Source organism: Ammodytes marinus (genome assembly GCF_949987685.1).
Source record: "Ammodytes marinus genome assembly, chromosome: 1".
Lineage (NCBI taxonomy): Eukaryota > Metazoa > Chordata > Actinopteri > Uranoscopiformes > Ammodytidae > Ammodytes > Ammodytes marinus.
The window spans coordinates 36,765,061-36,785,060 of NC_137230.1; the positions used below are offsets into that span (position 1 = coordinate 36,765,061).

At 41.3% G+C, this 20,000-nt stretch overlaps 1 protein-coding gene across 2 annotated transcripts in view; it reads left to right on the forward strand.

Annotated features, from left to right (window-relative positions):
• The window catches only part of sec11a (SEC11 homolog A, signal peptidase complex subunit), an 8,824-nt gene extending 4,270 nt beyond the window's left edge, over window positions 1-4,554 (forward strand). Inside the window, exons 3-7 of one of the 2 annotated variants that reach the window (XM_080043103.1) lie at window positions 27-176; window positions 1,647-1,706; window positions 2,115-2,174; window positions 3,037-3,094; window positions 3,653-4,554. In XM_080043103.1, coding sequence (XP_079899229.1) covers window positions 27-176; window positions 1,647-1,706; window positions 2,115-2,174; window positions 3,037-3,094; window positions 3,653-3,703 — 379 coding nt within the window. In that variant the 3' untranslated portion in view covers window positions 3,704-4,554. Of the gene's footprint in view, window positions 1-26; window positions 177-1,646; window positions 1,767-2,114; window positions 2,175-3,036; window positions 3,095-3,652 lie in introns of both variants that reach the window. The other variant, XM_080043102.1, reaches the window with a different exon arrangement.
• Window positions 4,555-20,000: the final 15,446 nt, after the last annotated feature.

Below are 20,000 nucleotides of genomic sequence, written 5' to 3' on the forward strand. Positions count from 1 at the left end.
ATAACCCTCTCTGTCTATCCCCCCAGTGGCAGCATGGAGCCAGCCTTCCACAGAGGAGACCTGCTCTTCCTGACCAACAGAGTGGAGGACCCCATCAGAGTGGGAGAGATCGTGGTGTTCAGGATAGAGGGACGAGAGATCCCCATCGTACACAGAGTGCTCAAGATACATGAAAAGTACGGACACATTTCTACTCATAGCCTCTCTTAAGGCCAGGACACACCGGCCCGATAATCGCCGTCGTAGAGTTTCGAGGGGGCGGGGACACGAATCTGTTTGGTGTGTGCCGTGAAATCGGTCGTCGTAGATGTCGTCGGGCAGTCTTTCAGTTGGAGCAATTTGATTTGTGGAGGGCTAGCGAATCAGTGAAGCCCGGAAGTGAGGCGGGTAGCACAAACAGCTAACAACAGTTAGCCATCGTTTTAATGTGTTTGTTTGTTTGTTTCGTTCAGCGAGTACTCACATGCATCAACCCTTGTTGACTGCTCGACACCATGCTCGACACTCTCTGCTAAAAATGGTGCTCTTTATGGTCCATAAATATAAATAATATTTATCCCTGAATCGGCAGTCTCCATTTTCGGGTAGTCGGACTGGTGTGTCCTGGCCTTAAACCTGGTCGAAAATAGTACTTACATGGCCCACAGTTTGGTTTACAAAAATATGCTTCATTTCCATTTTCATTAGAGCGGTTTGGTCCGGTTATTTTGGCTTTTCATTTGCCAAAAGTTGGGTAGGGTACGGATATAAGCGCACCTAACCGCTCTGAGCCGCTCCCAATCTCAGTACTCCTCCGTTGGGGTACCAGCCGCCTGAAAGGGTGCCGAAAAGGCGGAGCTACACATTGCCGTCCGTTGATTGCTCGAAAGAATCATTTCTGCATTAAATCGCCGTGTGTAGTCACCTCGGCAAGAGTGAAGAGAGTCTTGTGTTTAGCGAAAAATGTCGACGCAGCACTATGTTTATTGTGTGGTGGTTTGTTTGACCCATATTCTGACGGCGGCTATCACAGTCCAGCCTAAACCCCGCCCTACCAGTAAGGGCATGGTCCTAAACCCCGCCCTACCAGTAAGGGTAGGGTCATAAACCCCGCCCTACCAGTAAGGGTATGGTCCTAAACCCCGCCCTACCAGTAAGGGTATGGTCATAAACCCCCGCCCTACCAGTAAGGGTAGGGTCGACCGAAATTCTTAAAAGCGAGCTGTCCTGCTCTGAGCCGCTCCGACCCGACCCACTCTACTCAGTAGAAATTAGGCAATATTCTGGTCTTACGTTTGGTTCCAGGTTCCTAAAAATAATTTAGTTTTGATTTATGATGATAGAATTACTCAATAGTAAGAATAACATGTAGAGAAAATGTGTTTTGTAAATGAACTGCAGGCTCTGTGGATGAAATGAAACTACATAGTGCACATTAAAACCTATGAAAAGAGTGCCATTTTTATATAGTTTTTCTTAATGCCTTTGTCATGGGTATACGCTCACCCAGGAACAACAGCTGGCGTGGTAAAAACACTACCGCTTTTGTCCAAGAATTAACACAAACAGAAAGTTCCTCTAAGCACCTTTGAAATATAGTTTAAATTATTATTATTTTTATTTAAATTCATTGTGTTTTAATATTAACTGTGATTGTTTGTTTTCAGGGAAAATGGCGACATTAAGTTCTTGACCAAAGGAGACAACAACGCAGTGGACGACCGAGGGCTGTACAAGCAAGGACAACACTGGCTGGAGAAGAAAGACGTGGTCGGCCGGGCTAGAGGGTAAGTACAGACAGACAAACAGACAGACAGGCAGACAGACAGCCACACAGACAGACAGACAGACAGACAGACAGACACACAGACACACAGACAGACACACAGACACACAGACAGACAGACAGACAGACGCACAGACAGACAGACAGACAGACAGACAGACAGACACACAGACAGACAGACAGACAGACAGGCTGTACAAGCAGGGACAGCACTGGCTGGAGAAGAAAGATGTGGTCGGCCGGGCTAGAGGGTAAGTACAGACAGACAGACAGACAGACAGACAGACAGACAGACAGACAGACAGACAGACACACAGAGAGACAGACAGGCACACAGACAGACAGACAGGCTGTACAAGCAGGGACAGCACTGGCTGGAGAAGAAAGACGTGGTCGGCCGGGCTAGAGGGTAAGTGCAGGCAGACAGGCAGACAGACAGACAGGCAGATAGATAGACAGACACACAGACAGGCTGTACAAGCAGGGACAACACTGGCTCGAGAAGAAAGATGTGGTGGGGAGAGCAAGAGGGTTAGTGCACACAGACAGACAGACACTCACTCACTCACTCACTCACACACACACACACACACTCACTCACACAGACACATAGATAGGTACACACAGACAGACACACACACACACACATAGATAGACAGACAGACAGAGAGACAGACAGACACATCGACGCACAGACAGACAGACAGACAGGCTGTACAAGCAGGGACAACACTGGCTGGAGAAGAAATATGTGGTGGGGAGAGCAAGAGGGTTAGTACAGACAGACACAGACAGACGCACAGACACACAGACAGACAGACAGACACACAGACAGACAGACAGACAGACAGACACACAGACAGACGCACAGACAGACACACAGACAGACAGACAGACAGACAGACAGTTTTCACTATCACTATCTCCATTGGAAGTTGAAAATCGATTGAAATGGCGTCACAATCTGGACCTTTGAAATTTGAAACCAAAATCAATGATTTAGCTTCAGCAGACGTGCCAGAAACTACCTGCTAAAATATACAAACAAAATAGACCGACAGACAGACAGACAGACAGTCTCTCTCTCTCTCTCTCTCACTCACTCACTCACTCACTCACTCACTCACTCACTCACTCACTCACTCACTCACTCACTCACTCACTCACACACACACAGGCACACTTGCAACAATACACAGTATGAATGAAACAGTACATCTCATTTTGCATCAATGATTTTTCTTGACCTGATTATTTTTTCTTATTTCCAGGTTTGTTCCGTACATTGGGATCGTGACCATCCTCATGAATGATTACCCCAAATTCAAAGTAAGTTCTGACCATTTTTCCTGTCAATTAGTTTGAGGTGACAGACCGGATACCAAGGGTTTTGCGTGGAAACTTTTACTTTTTTTTCCCAATGTAGATTATATTTTGAGAATAAACTGCAGCATCGGCCCCGTTTTCTTCTTGGATTTTCTTTGGAGTTCATTGCCCAACGAAAAGCATGAGTACAGAAACTTTAGGTCCTGCAAGAGTGGCAAATGGGTTGCCACTACACCTGTTATTGACCAATTGGAACACAGGATTTATCAGTGCAATTGTAATACATATATTTAACGCTTCGGGGTTCATAAAAAGTTGATCTGGAGTGCTTGAATTTTACTCCTAAAAAGTACAAATGTTGATTTTTAATGTGTGTTTTTTCTGTTGTACATTATATAAAATAAACCATTTGAATGTGTGTTTCTGTCCCCAGTATGCTGTCCTGTTCATGCCTCGCTCTGATTGGTCAAAGTGTACAGCTCATGTTAACTTTGACCAATCAGAAATCACATACCCCAGCTTTAAATGAAATCTAATCTGTGTGTGTTTCTGTCCCCCCAGTATGCTGTCCTGTTCATGCTCGGTCTATTCGTGCTGGTCCATCGGGAGTGAGTCGCCAAAACGTCAGGAAGTTACGTCCAGGAAAATAAAAAAAAAACCTCAGTCATGCCTTTCAAGATAAAATAAAATAAAAAAAATAAAATTAAGTTAGCCTTTGTCAAAAACACCCAAACTGGCTTTTTTGTACCATTTTTGTTTGAACATTTTGTAAAAATGATGTGGATAGGGTGTTTATTACGAGCTTTAAAAGATATTTTTGTCAGGGGGAAACTTAAAAGCTACGTTTAGCTCTTTATTTATACAGCTCTGGGAAAAATGAAGAGACCACTCCAAATGTTCAGTGTCTCTCGTTTTACTGTGTACAAGCATATGTTTGAGTAGAATGAACATTTTGGTTTTATAATATAAAACTACAGACAACATTTCTACCAAATTCACAATAAAAATATTGTCATTAAAGAGCATTTCCAATAAGTAATGTAGAGATGAAGATTTAAAGCAGCTACGAGTAACATTTAGATATATTTTAAACACACTTTCAACACACGGACATGCACTATATTGCTTCCTGATAATTTGAATCTCGCATGCCCGGCACGAGCTAGAAAACAGCTTCACGACAGCTGGCGTCGTAAAAATACTACCGCTTTTGTCCAAAGGGGCCGCCAATGGACATAGTTACTCGTAGTGGCTTTAAGAAAAATCCAGACTGGTCTCTTAATTTTTTCCGGAGCTGTATTCCTCAAGAATGTGAAGCAGCATTCATTCATTTAAGATGATGGAGTCAAAGTCTTGTTTTTCGTTTTCCTGTTCAAATCATTGTCTTTGAGAGAAAGATTGTGAAGTATTTTATGACAACTGAATATTAATGATATTAAATATGAAATCTGGTTACCATCCACTATATGGGTTCATTCAATTCCTTTGTCTTATTTTATTGTATATTTTTTAATTTATTTATTTAACCTTTTATTTCTACAGGTACATCCCATTGAGACCGGAGACTCTTTTTTAAGGGAGACCTGTTTCCATTCATAAGTTACCTTTCACAAACTGACTTTTTCAGCAGTATAGCACAGTTATAAATGCATTAATCATGAAGAAATTCAAAAGTAGTAGAATTATTTTGATAATTTTTACAATGTCCCAAAGAAGTGCACACACAATAATTGAAATCACAGTGCGAAAAGGACGACTGTACACAAAGAGCTATTGATGTTTTTACAACCTCTACACATGAGGCACATTGGGGCGACTGTGGCTCAGGTGGTAGAGAGGGTCGGCTGATGATCAAAGGGTTGGAGGTTCGATCCCCGCCCTGCCACTTGTGTCATGGTTGTTGTGTCCTTGGGCAACACACTTCACCCACCTTGCCTCGTGTGAATGTCGATAGTAAGCCTGCTATCGGTGTATGAATGTGTGTGTGAATGGTAACGTGGGAAAGGAAAACAGGTCTCCCTTGTAAAAGAGTCTTCGGTCTCAATGGGATTTACCTGTATAAATAAAGGTTAAAAAAAAATATATATATATCTAAACTACAGTTTGTTATGCACTACTCTGCAAACTGATAGTCAATAGGTGAATATGTTGCGTACTCATTATATTGTAAGTGAAGTGGTGTAGTGGCCTTGATACCTTTAATATAGAAAGGTCAATGTTGTGTGTGTGTGAGTGTCTGTGTGTCTGTGTGTGTGTGTGTTTCTCTCTGCGTGTCTGTGTGTGTTTTTCTCTGCCTGCTTGTGTGTGTGTGCGTCCGTGTGTGTGTGTGCTAACCATGTCATTATTTCAGCCTTTGCTCCTTGCATTAACCTTGTTCTCTTCAAACAAACTGAAGTGTTTTTACAATCAAAGTGAATTGGGGTCGAGGATAATCCAACCCTGCCATCCAATCATACAGGAGTATATGGATCTACATATCCCCTGCGCTTCAAATCACATACTCTTTCTTTCTACTACACTACATACTTAAGTACAGAAGGGTTTTAGGGCCACAGGAGAGTAAAAAAAAATCAGATAAGGAAGATTTTTTTTCATTATGTCGAGAAATGTCAATAATAAAGACAAATACTCCAAAATGCTATTGGAGTTAGCGGGGGCATTTATGTATTTTCAGCATACTGCAATTGACGTGCATGTATTGGGACATCCTAAATCTTTTTCTGGCATACTAAATAGTAGGGAAGTATGGGGATTGGAACACAGGGATTGTCTTATTATGGACACACACTACAACACTGTATAGAGACAGTGCATGAAATAGGCCACGCCCATCGTGGGGGAAAACATTGAACAGCGTTCCGTTCACTTTGTATTGAAGGAGACCCGTCTTCTGCAAACACACGTAATTAAAACTTATTCAAACATCCATTTAACAAAAACACGTTACTTTCTTTAAAGCCACGACTCTTGTCTGTCCATACGAGCTGTTTTTGTGAAAAATGATTGAGTAATTTTAGATATTGAGGTGTTTTTTCCCGTCCGACCTGGCTAGCCTACAGCAGAAGGCTAACATTAGCCTAGCATAAAGCATAAGTTAAGAGTTTTGTCTCGATATGGAAAATTACTCAATCAATTTTCACAAAAACAGCTCGTATAGACAGACAAGAGTCGTGGCTTTAGAGTATGTAACGTGTATTTGTGAAAGGCATGTCGTATTACGTTTTTATTAAGTTTGTTTGCCGAATACGAGTGTCATTCAATAGAAAGTGAACGGGGCGCTGTGAATTGTTTTCCCCCACGATGGGCGTGGCCTCAGATTATGACGCGTTATGCACTGTCTCTATTGAGCCACTTGAAGTTAAAGACCTACTTCACCGGTGGGAATATGAAGGTGTATTGAACTCTGAGATCCTATGTAGTATATACATGTGATTAACAGGACAGCTGGGCCAAGGGAAGACTGAGGGAAGACTGAGGGAAGAAAAACCTCATTCATTATATTATAATAGTGATTTTATAATGATAGAACGCCGGTTCCGTATGGGTGAAGTATTCCTTTAAATTGATTTGAACATACCTTGACCCTGTTGCCCTTACTGTTCTTACCACTTGTATGTGTTTTCGATTACTTAGTTTTAAAACTTAAGTGCGTAGCTTCTGTGCCCCCCGTCCCATGAGGAATTCTGAGTAGTTACGGATATACACACTAGAAAACTGGATTGAGATACTTGAAGTTAAATTGATTTGAATGTACGCTGCAACATACCTTGACCCTGTTGCCCTTAATGTTAACATCTGAGAATGGACCATCAACGCGAAAGATGTTGCAGTGGTTAAGGACGCCACCAGGAGACGTGGGATGTAATCCCAGCGATGGAAACCTTAGTTTTCCCTGTTGGAGACGAGACGGTGTGGATCCTCTGGCAGCATCTGAAGTCTTCCTGCATCCACACTATTCACACTTTACTTTAGTATTACCATGTAATCACCTGGTCAATGATCAAATTCCTTCGTGATTTTCTCTACTTATGACATCTATTGCAGCATGTCCGTCCTGGGAGAGGGATCCCTTACTCTGTCGACTCTCCCTGAGATTTCTTCAATTTTTTTTATTCCCGGTAAAGAGTTTTTTACTGGGAGTTTTTTCTCAGCCGAGCTAAGGGTGTAAGGGCAGGGTGTCATATTGTATCATATTGTATCATATTGTATGAAATGTAAAGCCCACTGAGACAAATGTATTTGTGATTTTGGGCTATACAAATAAAACTGATTTGATTTTAATGTTCTTACCACTTGTATGTGTGTTTGATTAGACTTAGTTTTAAAGCTTAAGTGCGTAGCTTCTGTCCCCCCCATGAGGAATTCTGAGTAATTACGGATACACACTAGAACACTGGATTGAGACACTTGAAGTTAAATTGATTTGAATGTACGCTGCAACATACCTTGACCCTGTTGCCCTTAATGTTAACATCTGAGAATGGACCATCAACGCGAAAGATGTTGCAGTGGTTAAGAACGCCACCTGGAGACGTGGGATGTAATCCCGGCGATGGAAACCTTAGTTTTCCCTGGTGGAGACGAGACGGTGTGGATCCTCTGGCAGCATCTGAAGTCTTCCTGCATCCACACTATTCACACTTTACTTTAGTATTACCATGTAATCACCTGGTCAATGATCAAATTCCTTAGTGATTTTCTCTACTTATGACATCTATTGCAGTATGTCCGTCCTGGGAGAGGGATTCCTTACTCTGTCGACTCTCCCTGAGATTTCTTAAATTTTTTTTATTCCCGGTAAAGAGTTTTTTACTGGGAGTTTTTTATCAGCCGAGCTAAGGGTGTAAGGGCAGGGTGTCATATTGTATCATATATCATATTGTATGGAATGTAAAGCCCACTGAGACAAATGTATTTGTGATTTTGGGCTATACAAATAAAACTGATTTGATTTTAATGTTCTTACCACTTGTATGTGTTTTCGATTAGACTTAGTTTTAAAGCTTAAGTGCGTAGCTTCTGTCCTCCCCCCCCCCCGTCCCCCCATGAGGAATTCTGAGTAGTTACGGATATACACACTAGAACACTGGATTGAGACACTTGAAGTTAAATTGATTTGTATGTACTTAGCACCTTGACCTTGTTGCCCTTCATTTTCTTACCAATGATATTTTTATGATCAGACATTAGATATGGATATAGGATTGAAGAAATTATGGAAAAAAAATATTGTGTTCCCCTTACATTCATTCAAATTTAAAGCTATAGTGCATAACTTATATGTTTGATTGATTGATTGATTGATTGATTGATTGATTGATTGATTGATTGATTGATTGATTGATTTATATGTATTTCGTCCATGGTGGATGTCTTCCAACAAAACTCATTTCAACATTCTCACATGTACAATCCATAAAACCATGAGGAAGAGGAGGCAGGGTGAAGAATATCTTATGTTTCCTGCCCCCTCAAAACAAAACAAACCCTCTACATGTCAACTCATGTCAGTGCATGACGATAATAAATTAAACAAAATAGAAACCAAAACATCAATCTGAAACTGATTCCAAAACAAAGCAAACCATATGTTATAAGTAGACATTACATACAGACCTTGACCTTGTTGCCCTTCATTTTCTTACCAATTATATCTTTATGATTCGACATTAGATATGACGTGGAATGAAGAAATGACTGAAATATGTTGTGTTTCTTAAATTCTTTATTTTTTTCAAAAGACGGACCTACGCAGTAAAGACAAAGTCAGTGATTCTGGAGAACGCTTGTTGTCAAAATCACTTTTTGACAAATCAGTGAATATCTCCTCATGATCTGCTAACCTGTCTGTACTGTGTCATCATCAAGAAAGTTCTACAAAGTTCTAGAATGCAACGCTCCCTGGGTAACCCCAACCCTTTAGAATAATAACAGAAGCTACAGTGGCCTTCAATGACAAGAACAATTCTAATTTCTAAACAATGCACCTGATGACATTCCAACTATGACACTTTCAAGATGGCGGCACTAGGCCTTGGTCCAAAATATGCAGAAATATGGACATATATGAGACCCTTTCTAAGGAAAAAATAGATAATTAAAAAAAAAAATTCAGCTATTATGCACTACATTAAATGTACTTATGGATATTGTAATTACTTTCTACAAAATCTGCTAGGAAATAAAACCCAACATTCTACACACTGCAGGTTTAATACACAGCCTAGGCTCTGTAAGCGGGCATAGTCCTTGCAACGGTGGGCCCCTTTTGTTTACATACACTGCAATCGCTGACTCCACTCTTAAAGCTGGGGTGGAGGATTTGGGGAGAAAATGGCAGTTGGGATAGAGATTCGAATCCAAATACCTCAACCGCTCCACTTGTTCTCTTTGGTCCCTCCCCTATGGTCCCTCCCTGACACGCTCTACTACACCAACAAAGTCGTGCCAAAGTGAATGGACAGTCCCAACAGCCAATAAGAACAGAGAATCGGAGTCTCGCTCTGATTGGTCAAAGTGTACAGCTCATGTTAATTTTGACCAATCAGAAATCACATGTCCCAGCTTTTAAGTGACTATGGCCTAAAAGGAATTGTTTGAATTGAACAGAAGTGATTCTGTGACAGTCAGACAGTCTTCTAATGAGAATGACATTCAGCTTTGTGTAAGGTGTGTGTTTGTGTGTGTGTTTGTGTGTGTGTTTGTGTGTGTGTTTGTGTGTGTGTTTGCGTGAATGTGTGTGTGTGTGTGTGTGTGTGTTTGCCTGAATGTGTGTGTGTGCGTGTGTTTGCCTGAATGTGTGTGTGTGTGTGTGAGATTTTGTGCGCGTGTGTCTCTATGTCTTTTTGTGTAAGTCTGCTTGACTGCATGTGTGTGTGCGTGTTTGTCTTAGTGTGTGAATTGCATGCTTGTGTGTTCTCGTGTGTGTGTCTGCCTGTCTGTGTGTGTGCCTGTGTGAGCGTGAATGCATGTGTGTATGTGTGTGTGTGTGTGTGTGTGTGTGTGTGAATACCAAAGGTTATAAAAAGAGCAACACACACACACACACACGCACACACATACACACACACACACCCCCTCACACTCACACAGACACACACACACACACACACACACAGACACACACACACACACACACACACACACACACACACACACGCAGACACAGACACACACACACACAGACACACTCTCACACACACACACACACACACACACACAGACTTGTATCTTCATTAGCACCCTAAGGTGAGGGAGCCGCAGTGTCTTATTAACATGAAGAAGCAGCAGGTTGTGATTCTCCTCAAAGGAATGATGTTCAAAACAGCACGTAGCTGCCGGCCAAATGTCACCAATGTTGTTTATTGTAACTTGGGACCTGTGTGTGTGGGAGGGGGGGGGGCGGGGGGGGGGGGGGATAGGCGTGTGTGTGTGTGTGTGTGTCTGTCTGTCTGTCTGTCTGTGTGTGTTTGTGTGTGTGCGTATGTGTCTCTGTCTGTCTGTCTGTGAGTGTGTGTGTGTGTGTCTGCATGTTTCTTTCTGTCTGTCCGTCTGAGTGTGTGTTTTTTGTGTGTGTGTGATTGTGTGTGTGTGTGTGTGTGCGTGCATGTGTCTCTTTGTCTGTCTGTCTGCCTGTCTGTCTGTCTGTCTGTCTGTCTGCCTGCGTCTGTGTGTGTGTGCGTGTGCGTATGTGTCTCTCTGTCTGTCTGTGTGTGTGTGTGTGTGTGTGTGTGTCTGTCTGCCTGTCTGCCTGCGTCTGTCTGTGTGTGTGTGTGTGTGTGTGTGTGTGTGTGTGTATGTGTCTCTCTGTCTGTGTGTGTGTGTGTGTGTGTGTGCGTGCGTGTGTCTCTTTGTCTGTCTGTGTGTGTGTGTGTGTGTGTGTGTGTGTGTGTGTGTGTGTGTGTTTAAGCGCGTATGTGTCACGACACGAGGGACGATGACTAAACGTGTGGGTCTACAAGGATGAATTAGCTATAGTGACCTTTTGCCATTCTGTATATTTGGCCTCTCAATTAACACCAGCAAATACACACTCTCCAAGCTGTTATATCCAGGCTTTATGGTGCTTTTATTAATGCCTGCCATGTATTATATATCATATTATGTTACTTATTTGGTCTAATTTAAACCTGCAGTGTGTAGAATTTTGGGTTTTATTTCCTAGCAGATTTTGTAGAAAGTAATTATAATATCCATAAGTACATACATAATAGCTGAAAAAAATGTTTTGAATTATATTTTTTTCCCTTAGAAAGGGTCTCATATATGTCCATATTTCTGCATATTTTGGACCAAGGCCTAGTGCCGCCATCTTGAAAGTGTCATAGTTGGAATGTCATCAGGTGCATTGTTTAAAATTTAGAATTGTTCTTGTCCTTGAAGGCCACTGTAGCTTCTGTTATTATTCAAAAGGGGTGGGGTTACCCAGGGAGCGTTGCATTCTAGAACTTTGTAGAACTTTCTTGATGATGTCATATTACACACTGCACCTTTAAGCCAAAAAGCATGGTTATTGTTAATTGTATTTTGGTAGGCAATTTTTTTTATTATTAAAGCTCAGCTCTTTTAAATCAAGTCTGAAGACTTTTCTGTTTCCCTTTTAACCTGTAATTTTTGTTTTATTTAAATGTTTTATTTCTATTAATATTTCTCATTCACCTTTCTAATGTCTATATACTTGATGTATTTTAATCTTGATGTATTTCTTGCCCCTGTAAAGCACTTTGAATGGCCTTGTGTCTGAATTGTGCTATAGAAATACACCTGCCTTACCTTGCCTTGCCATACTGTACTGGTTTGGCATGTATTTTATATCATATTATGTGTAACGGCTGGACAGGGAGTACACAGGCGCAGAGACAGTACCAGTTTAAGAGAGTTTATTTTACTAGAAGCAACTGGGGTTTTGGGCTGTGATCCGATGTGGGCTGGCAGGCATGGGGGTCAAGGGGGAAGAGCCAAGGGGAGAATCCGGGGAGATGAGCAAGAGCAGGCAGGCAGGGGGGTCCAGGGAGGGAGAGCTGGCTGACGAGGGCTGGAGCTGGTGGCTGGAGTCAGGCTGGGAGACTGTGGCAAAAGAGAACAGAATTAGCAACAAACAAAATGCAGACAGAACTGCAAATAGTTTAGGGGGCTGGAGAGTTACTGACTGGGTAACAGAGTTTACAATCTGGCAGTGTCTGGAAGGTAGGGCCGGGTATATGAAGAGCAGTAGATTAGTAGATTGGTGGCAGCTGTGCATGCTGGGAACTGACTCCTGCACACCTGACTCCAACCCTGCAATCAGACAAGGGAAAGGGGAGAACAACACAATCAGACAAGGGAAAGGGCAGAACAAGACCACAAAGGGCTTGAGGCCCAGGCAGCATCGTAACATTATGTTACTTATTATTGGTCTAATTTTAACTCTGGCTTTATCCAACATCTATATTTTTGTTTTTGAAGGAGATGCAAATTTACTAAATAACTTACAAAATGTCAGATTTGCATATTTATCCAATCATTTCTGAAAAAACTTGTAATATAAAAACGTATTGTTTTAATCTCAGTAATCAACTGGTAGAGTTTCATGATGATATCTAGGCGTTAAAAATGTTACTCCATTCACCTGCAGTGTTTAGCCTTCAGCCATATCACCAACCAACAACCTTTAAACTGAGCAAAATACAATCAAACCCCCATTAAACATTCAAACACTAATATATTGCATCTATCTATCATGTCTATCTATGTGTGTGTGTGTGTGTGTGTGTGTGTGTGTGTGTGTGTGTGTGTGTGTGTGTGTGTGTGTGTGTGTGTGTGTGTGTGTGTGTGTGTGTGTGTGTGTGTGTGTGTGTGTGTGTGTGTGTGTGTGTGTGTGTGTGTGTGTGTGTGTGTGTGTGTGTGTGTCTGTGTGTGTGTGTGTGTGTGTGTGTGTGTGTGTGTATTGTTTCATCAAACTGTCGCTTTCAAAACGAGTAAAAGACGAATCGTGTCGTGCGTAAAAGGCGCGGTCCAGAAAAAAACTACTGTTGAGATAATGGCTGTCTATCCATCTATCTATCTATCTATCTATCTATCTATCTATCTATCTATCTATCTATCTATCTATCTATCTATCTATCTATCTATCTATCTATCTATCTATCTATCTATCTATCTATCTATCTATCTATCTATCTATCTATCTATCTATCTATCTATCTATCGGTCCGGTTGAACATTGACAGTGAGTCAGCTGAGCACATTTCGATTAACGCAGCTACTTGACTGAATAGAAAACGTCCACGCGATTTAACACACTTACACACTTACACACACACACACACACACACACACACACACACACACACACACACACACACACACACACACACACACACACACACACACACACACACACAGCCCTCCCCTTTCAGAAAAGCCTATAAAAGCCGCAGGAGCCAACACCAACTGGAGACACTTGGACACTTTTACGCACGGTGCATCACACGGAAGGCACAGGACTATCTATCTAACTATCTATCTATCTATCTATCTATCTATCTATCTATCTATCTATCTATCTATCTATCTATCTATCTATCTATCTATCTATCTATCTATCTATCTATCTATCTATCTATCTATCTATCTATCTATCTATCTATCTATCTATCTATCTATCTATCTATCTATCTATCTATCTATCTATCTATCTATCTATCTATCTATCTATCTATCTATCTATCTACAGTGCGCTTGGAGAGATGAAAGGTCTTACGCTGACCGGTGTTTGTCCGTTTGGCTTATTCACTTATCTCGCGCTATTCTCGCTCGTGTCTTTAACGGCTGCCGTTAGTTTCGACTTGACCGAGCTACGGAATAAAGTGGCGAAAATTAAAGTGAATCCGAGAGGCAATAATCTGTGGGCTTCAGGTAAGAATATCTGTGTGTGTGTGTGTGTGTGTGTGTGTGTGTGTGTGTGTGTGTGTGTGTGTGTGTGTGTGTGTGTGTGTGTGTGTGTGTGTGTGTGTGTGTGTGTGTGTGTGTGTGTGTGTCTGTCTGTCTGTCTGTCTGTCTATGTCTATCTATCTGATCCAAGAGCTATATGGATCAATTGGTCTTTATCGCATTGCATATAATCGAATCAAATTTAATTGAAATCTCAAGTAAGGGTGAAAATGAATCGCCAAAGTAGGGTTATCATGTTGAGCGAGAGAGTCGCTCCGATGATCGGGTGAGAACTGTGTGTGTGTGTGTGTGTGTGTGTGTGTGTGTGTGTGTGTGTGTGTGTATGTGTGTGTGTGTGTGTGTGTGTGCGTGTTTGTGTGTGTTCCAGTGTGTGTGTGTGTGTGTGTGTGTTCCAGTGTGTCCCAGTGTTTGTCATTTGCAAGTGCCTTCATAATTTCTAGTGTTTTTTTTAAAAATTGCATGATTAGTAATTAATACGAATTTTTATATTTATTCTACATTGTCTCACACAATTTCTATTTGTTCCTGTGTAAAAATGTTTTTCACTCCTCTAGATCAATTCTACTATTTTAATTTACCATTAATCTGACCAACAGCTATGGATCAAACGGTCATTTTCGCCTTGGATAGGATCTAATCTATATAGTTTTATACATTTCTGTCACATAATACATTTTTTTAAACATTATCATATTTTCTGCTTCTAAATATGTTGATTTTTCTTGTGTAAAAGGTTGTTTTTCACTCTTAATTGACCGATTTAAAAGATATATTTATACAATCCTTTGTTCCTTGATTTGATTGACAACATGTTTTACGATGTACATTTTTTTTGTAAACAATTATAAAAAAATAAGAGGGGGTAGGACCAGAAAAGTTTTTCTTAACTTCTTCCTGTCCCTTTTGAACATGAACTATGTTATTTGAGTTATGTACTGTATTTGTTGCTTAGGATCCTGACGATCCCATTTGTTTGTTTTCAATTTCTTTATTTCCTTTTTTACTGCTCAATCGTTTTATTTTTGTTTGTATTATTATTATTATTTTTTTTTTAACCATGTTCAATAAAGACTTATAAAAAAAAAATTTGCACAGAAAATAAAAGCATAGTAAAAAAAATAGCCTACGTCTAAGTATACAATGAATTATGTTATGTGATACAGTATGTATATGTGTGTCTATGTTGTATTTCACTCGAAAATATTTCATTTTCCTGTGCGGGTAGAATTGACCCAGTGCGGCGGTTCTAGGTATAAATGCCTGTTTTTTTTAATCCAGATTAATTGTGACTTTATCTAACCATAGCCTATAGGGAGAGCATCACAACACAATTTTAGGAAAATTCAAAGAGTGGGGGGCTTCAATATTTTATAAAAGTATACGGGCAATTGAAAAACTAGTGTTAATTGACCGATTTTTTATTTTTTTTTTTATTGATTTGATTGACAGGTCACTTCATGGGTAAGAAGAGCGTGCTGGACGCGCCGGCTGAGACGCACGGCGGTGACGTCATGACGCAGTTTCCCGCCACGGAGCAGAACGACGCGCTCGCGGAGATCTTCCAACAGTTTGTGCGCGAGGCGTTACGAGGAGCGCAGGTGGAGACACGAGAGAGCCGCTCCGATGATAGGGTGAGAATTCAGTCAGTGTGTGTGTGTGTGTGTGTGTGTGTGTGTGTGTGTGTGTGCGTGTGTGTCCCAGTGTGTGTGTTCCAGTGTGTGTGTGTGTGTGTGTTCCAGTGTGTGTGTGTGTTCCTGTGTGTGTGTCTGTTCCAGTGTGTGTGTGTGTTCCTGTGTGTGTGTGTGTGTGTGTGTGCTCCAGTGTGTGTGTGTGTTCCAGTGTGTGTGTGTGTGTGTGTGTGTGTGTGTGTGTGAGTGTGTGAGTGTGTTTGTGTGTGTGTGTGTGTGTTCCAGTGTGTTTGTGTGTGTGTGTGTGTCCCAGTGTGTGCCTCTGTGTGTGTGTGTGTGTGTGTGTGTGTGTTCCAGTGTGTGTGTGTGTGTGTGTGTGTGTGTGTGTGTTCCAGTGTGCCAATCCAGCTTTACGCACAAAACATGAGTGCAATTTTTAACTTATAAAACGCCAATGCTTCACCTACAAAGATAATGCCAAGGTCCGGATTTGGTTTAAAATATTGGTAAAAGGACAATTCTGCTCCCCCAAATATTAGTAGGGACATGGGAAAGGTGAATACAATGCACACGTGGATTTTAACCCCTAACCCAAAATACCAGCTGCTGGGGTGAGAAAGGCGAGAGAGAGACATGCAGAGAGAGAGAGAGAGAGAGAGAGAGAGAGAGAGAGAGAGAGAGAGAGAGACAGAGAGAGACAGAGAGAGACAGAGAGAGAGAGAGAGACAGAGAGACAGAGAGAGAGAGAGAGAGAGAGAGAGACAGAGAGAGAGAGAGAGAGAGAGAGAGAGAACTACTGTATGCCCACAGCCCACCAAAATATCTCACCTCAAAAACAGTTTCTACCTTCATGACCACTTATTGACTTTTTATTTTCTGCTTAACATTTACCTTTAGTTTAAACAATGTCCCTAAAAACCTGTAAAGTAGAGTACGCCATGTTAGTTGTTTATTTTATGTTGTCTTTTGTTTGTGTGTTCACTTTGTCAGTTGTGTATTTGTGTTCCTTAAAAAAAAATAAAGTTTCTACCCCTCTGCAATATCGACTTAGCTAACCAACAACGATAAATACAGCTCCGGAAATAATTAAGAGACCAGTCTGGATTTTTCTTCAATCTTCATCTCTACATTACTTATTGAATATGCTCTTAAAGGCATCATAGGAGATTATCTGCAATATGCACTTTTTAATATGTTGTGAAAAGTGCTTTTTACACCCCAACAGCAATAAATGACTTATGGGCAATGAAAAAGAAACGAAAAATCCCCAAATTCTGTACCTTCTATAAACCTGTTAAAATGCTGACCAATCGGAGACGATGGACCCGTATCTAAAGAATCAATCACAATCCTGCGCGTTCTCTCCCCTCCGTGTGCGAGCCTGAGCGCGTTCACGGAGGGCAGAGAAAGCGTTCGTGCCATATCGTAGTAGGCTACCTGGCAGTGGACTAGACTCGTGACTTGAGCCTTTTGACTTGACAAGACTTGCTACTTTCCCCAAAACCCAAAGATTAAAAAGTAGGCTATATTTTTAAGTAGGCTACTGCTCTGTATCTTTCATCATGTAGCCTAGTGTAGCGGAGGAAACTGGTGGATGTCGCCTACCGGTACCGCGCTGATCTGCTTATCACTGGTTTCACTTCAGAGGTGTCGGCCAGAACACCACTTAAGGCCAAAAACGTCAGACTATAAGCATGAGAAGAGGAGTATGGTTTTTCCGCTCTTTATTTTCCTTCTTTCACAGGCACAGCAGCATAGATCGCAGGAAAAGAGACACAGGCTTACATTCCGCTCGTGAGGAGACGTTAGAACAGCTGTTGCGACCTGCGAATCACGGCCGTCAATAACATCCATAAACTGTAACTTATAACAGCGATCGGGACTGCATGTACTTACTCACACACGGGTGATTCACATAAACACGTTTCAACTGTGTCGACTACTGCGGCAACATGCGCGCTCACACACCTGACCGAGAGAGAAGAGAAAAGGAAACTTACTAGACAGACCCTCCGGCCGACTGACGTCACGGCCACTAACTGACAGCTATACTGTCATCCACACTGAACAAAACTCATCTCAACACTCTATAAGAAATAACAACATTGTAACCTATAAACTTTGGGGCCTTTTCTGCATGTAGCCTATGTGTGAGTGTTTGTGTGTGTGAGTTAAATGTTAACAATCACTGGTAAACAGTGCAATTGGGAAGTGCAGCCAGCAGCGCTCGTGCACGGCTGTGTGTCGAGGGGTGGGGGAGGGAGGAGTTAAACGGAACTCCGAGGACAAGCTAATTTCAAATCATGCTAGCTCTCTCAGATCGTACAGTATAGCTTTAAATGACAATATTTTCTTTGTGAATTTGGTAGAAATGTTGTCAGTAGTTTGTAGAATAAAATCAAAATGTTCATTCTACTCAAACATATGAATATAAAGAGTAAAACGAGAGACACTGAACATTTGGAGTGGTCTCTTCATATTATCCATAATGTAGCCTACATTGTGTGTTTGGTCTGTGATGTGTGTTGTATATTGTCTGTGCTTTTTGTCTGTTTTGTTTGTGTTAAACCAGCTAGAATACTGAAAATAAATCCAATCAAACCTGACTGTGTGTGGTTATAGAATAATTTGCATCTGAAAAGCTATCATGCCCCACCACACATAGGGCACAAGACTTTTGATAAACAATGTGCTTAAATGCCATCTTTTGTGGTTAACCTTTCCAAGAAAAAAGAGAGAAATTAACAGTTAGTTTAGTAAGTGCATTGTAAATATATATAAGTCTATTGTTGATAAATGGTGATTTGTTAATTAAAAAAAATAATGAACAGCGATCTTAACTTTGTGATCCCTTTCAAAAATGGAAATGCTGATTCTAAGATTGAATTCAATGTTGTTAACTCTCTCTCTCTCTCCCTCTCTCTCTCTCTCCCCCTCCCTCTCTCTCTCCCCCTCCCCCTCTCCCCCTATCTCCCTCCCCGCTCTCTTTCTCTCTCTCTTCCTCTCTCTCTCTCCCCCTCTCCCTCTCTCCCCCTCGCTCTCTCCCTCTTTTTCTCTATATCTCCCTCTCTCTTTCTCTTTCTCTCCCTCTCTTTCTCTTTCTCTCGCTCCCTTTCCCTCCCTCTCTCTCTCTCCCTCCCCCTCCCTCTCTCTCCCTCCCTCTCTCTCTCCTTCCCCCTCTCTCTCTCCCTCTCCCTCCTCCCTCTCCCCTCCCTTTCCCTCCCTCTCTCTCCCTCCCCCTCTCTCTCCTCCTCCCCCTCTCTTTCTCTCTCTCCCTTTCCCTCCCTCTCTCCCCCTCCCTCTCTCCCTCTCTTTCTCTATCTCTCTCTCCCTCCCCCTCCCCCTCCCTCTCTCCCCCTCCCTCTCTCCCTCTCTCTCTCTCTCCTTCCCCCCTCTCTCTCTCTTTCAGGAGGAAGACTTGTTGATGAAGATTTTAGGAAGCTACATCCGAAACAGGAAATGAAACACAGCCCAGGCACTAAAAAAACTACAAATCCACAAACTGGACTACAAAATCAACTCGTCATGATTGTATAAATCTACTGTATAACTGTCATTCTCTCGTCTAAACAGCTCATGTGCCATTTGCAATATATTATATTATATTATATTATATTATATTATATTATATTATATTATATTATATTATATTATATTATATTATATTATATTATATTATATTATATTATATTATATTATATTATATTATATTATATTATATTATATTATATTATATTATATTTAAACTGTTTCGATGATGACATTCCACATTGTCTTGTTGTATCAACGTTATTTATATTAAATAAAATAATTATTTGCACTGCTGTGATTTTGGCCTATAAATCTTAAAGCTCCCATATTATACACTTTTCGGTTCTATTATACACCATATTGTATGGTCTTAGTGGTCCCTAATACGTTTTTCTTTAATTGTTTGCTGAAAAAAACTTTCAGATAATTTATTGTACTATGCTGATGTTCAGCTAATCTCACACTGGCCTATTTTTTGAAAAAGAGCTGCAGCTCCCCTCGTAAATATACAATCTTTGAGCTCCCCCCGCCCCCTGTTCGGAAGCGAAGCCAGATACGCCTCGCCCTCTGTCTGTCAGGGCCGTGGACCAATAAGAAATAGGGGTGTGGGCTGCACAGTGGAAGCTTCTGGCTTTCCAGTTTGTGAGGTCAGAAACGAGGAGAATTCTGACTGGAGTATATTGGGTGGGGGAGGGGTGGTGGTTTCAGAGAGGGGGAGAGTGAGAAAAGGAGAGTGTTATTTTTTTAAATATTTTGGCAGTCTCTAGGCACACCGTGGACCCATGGATATGTTAGAACACATTTAAAAAGTGCATTTA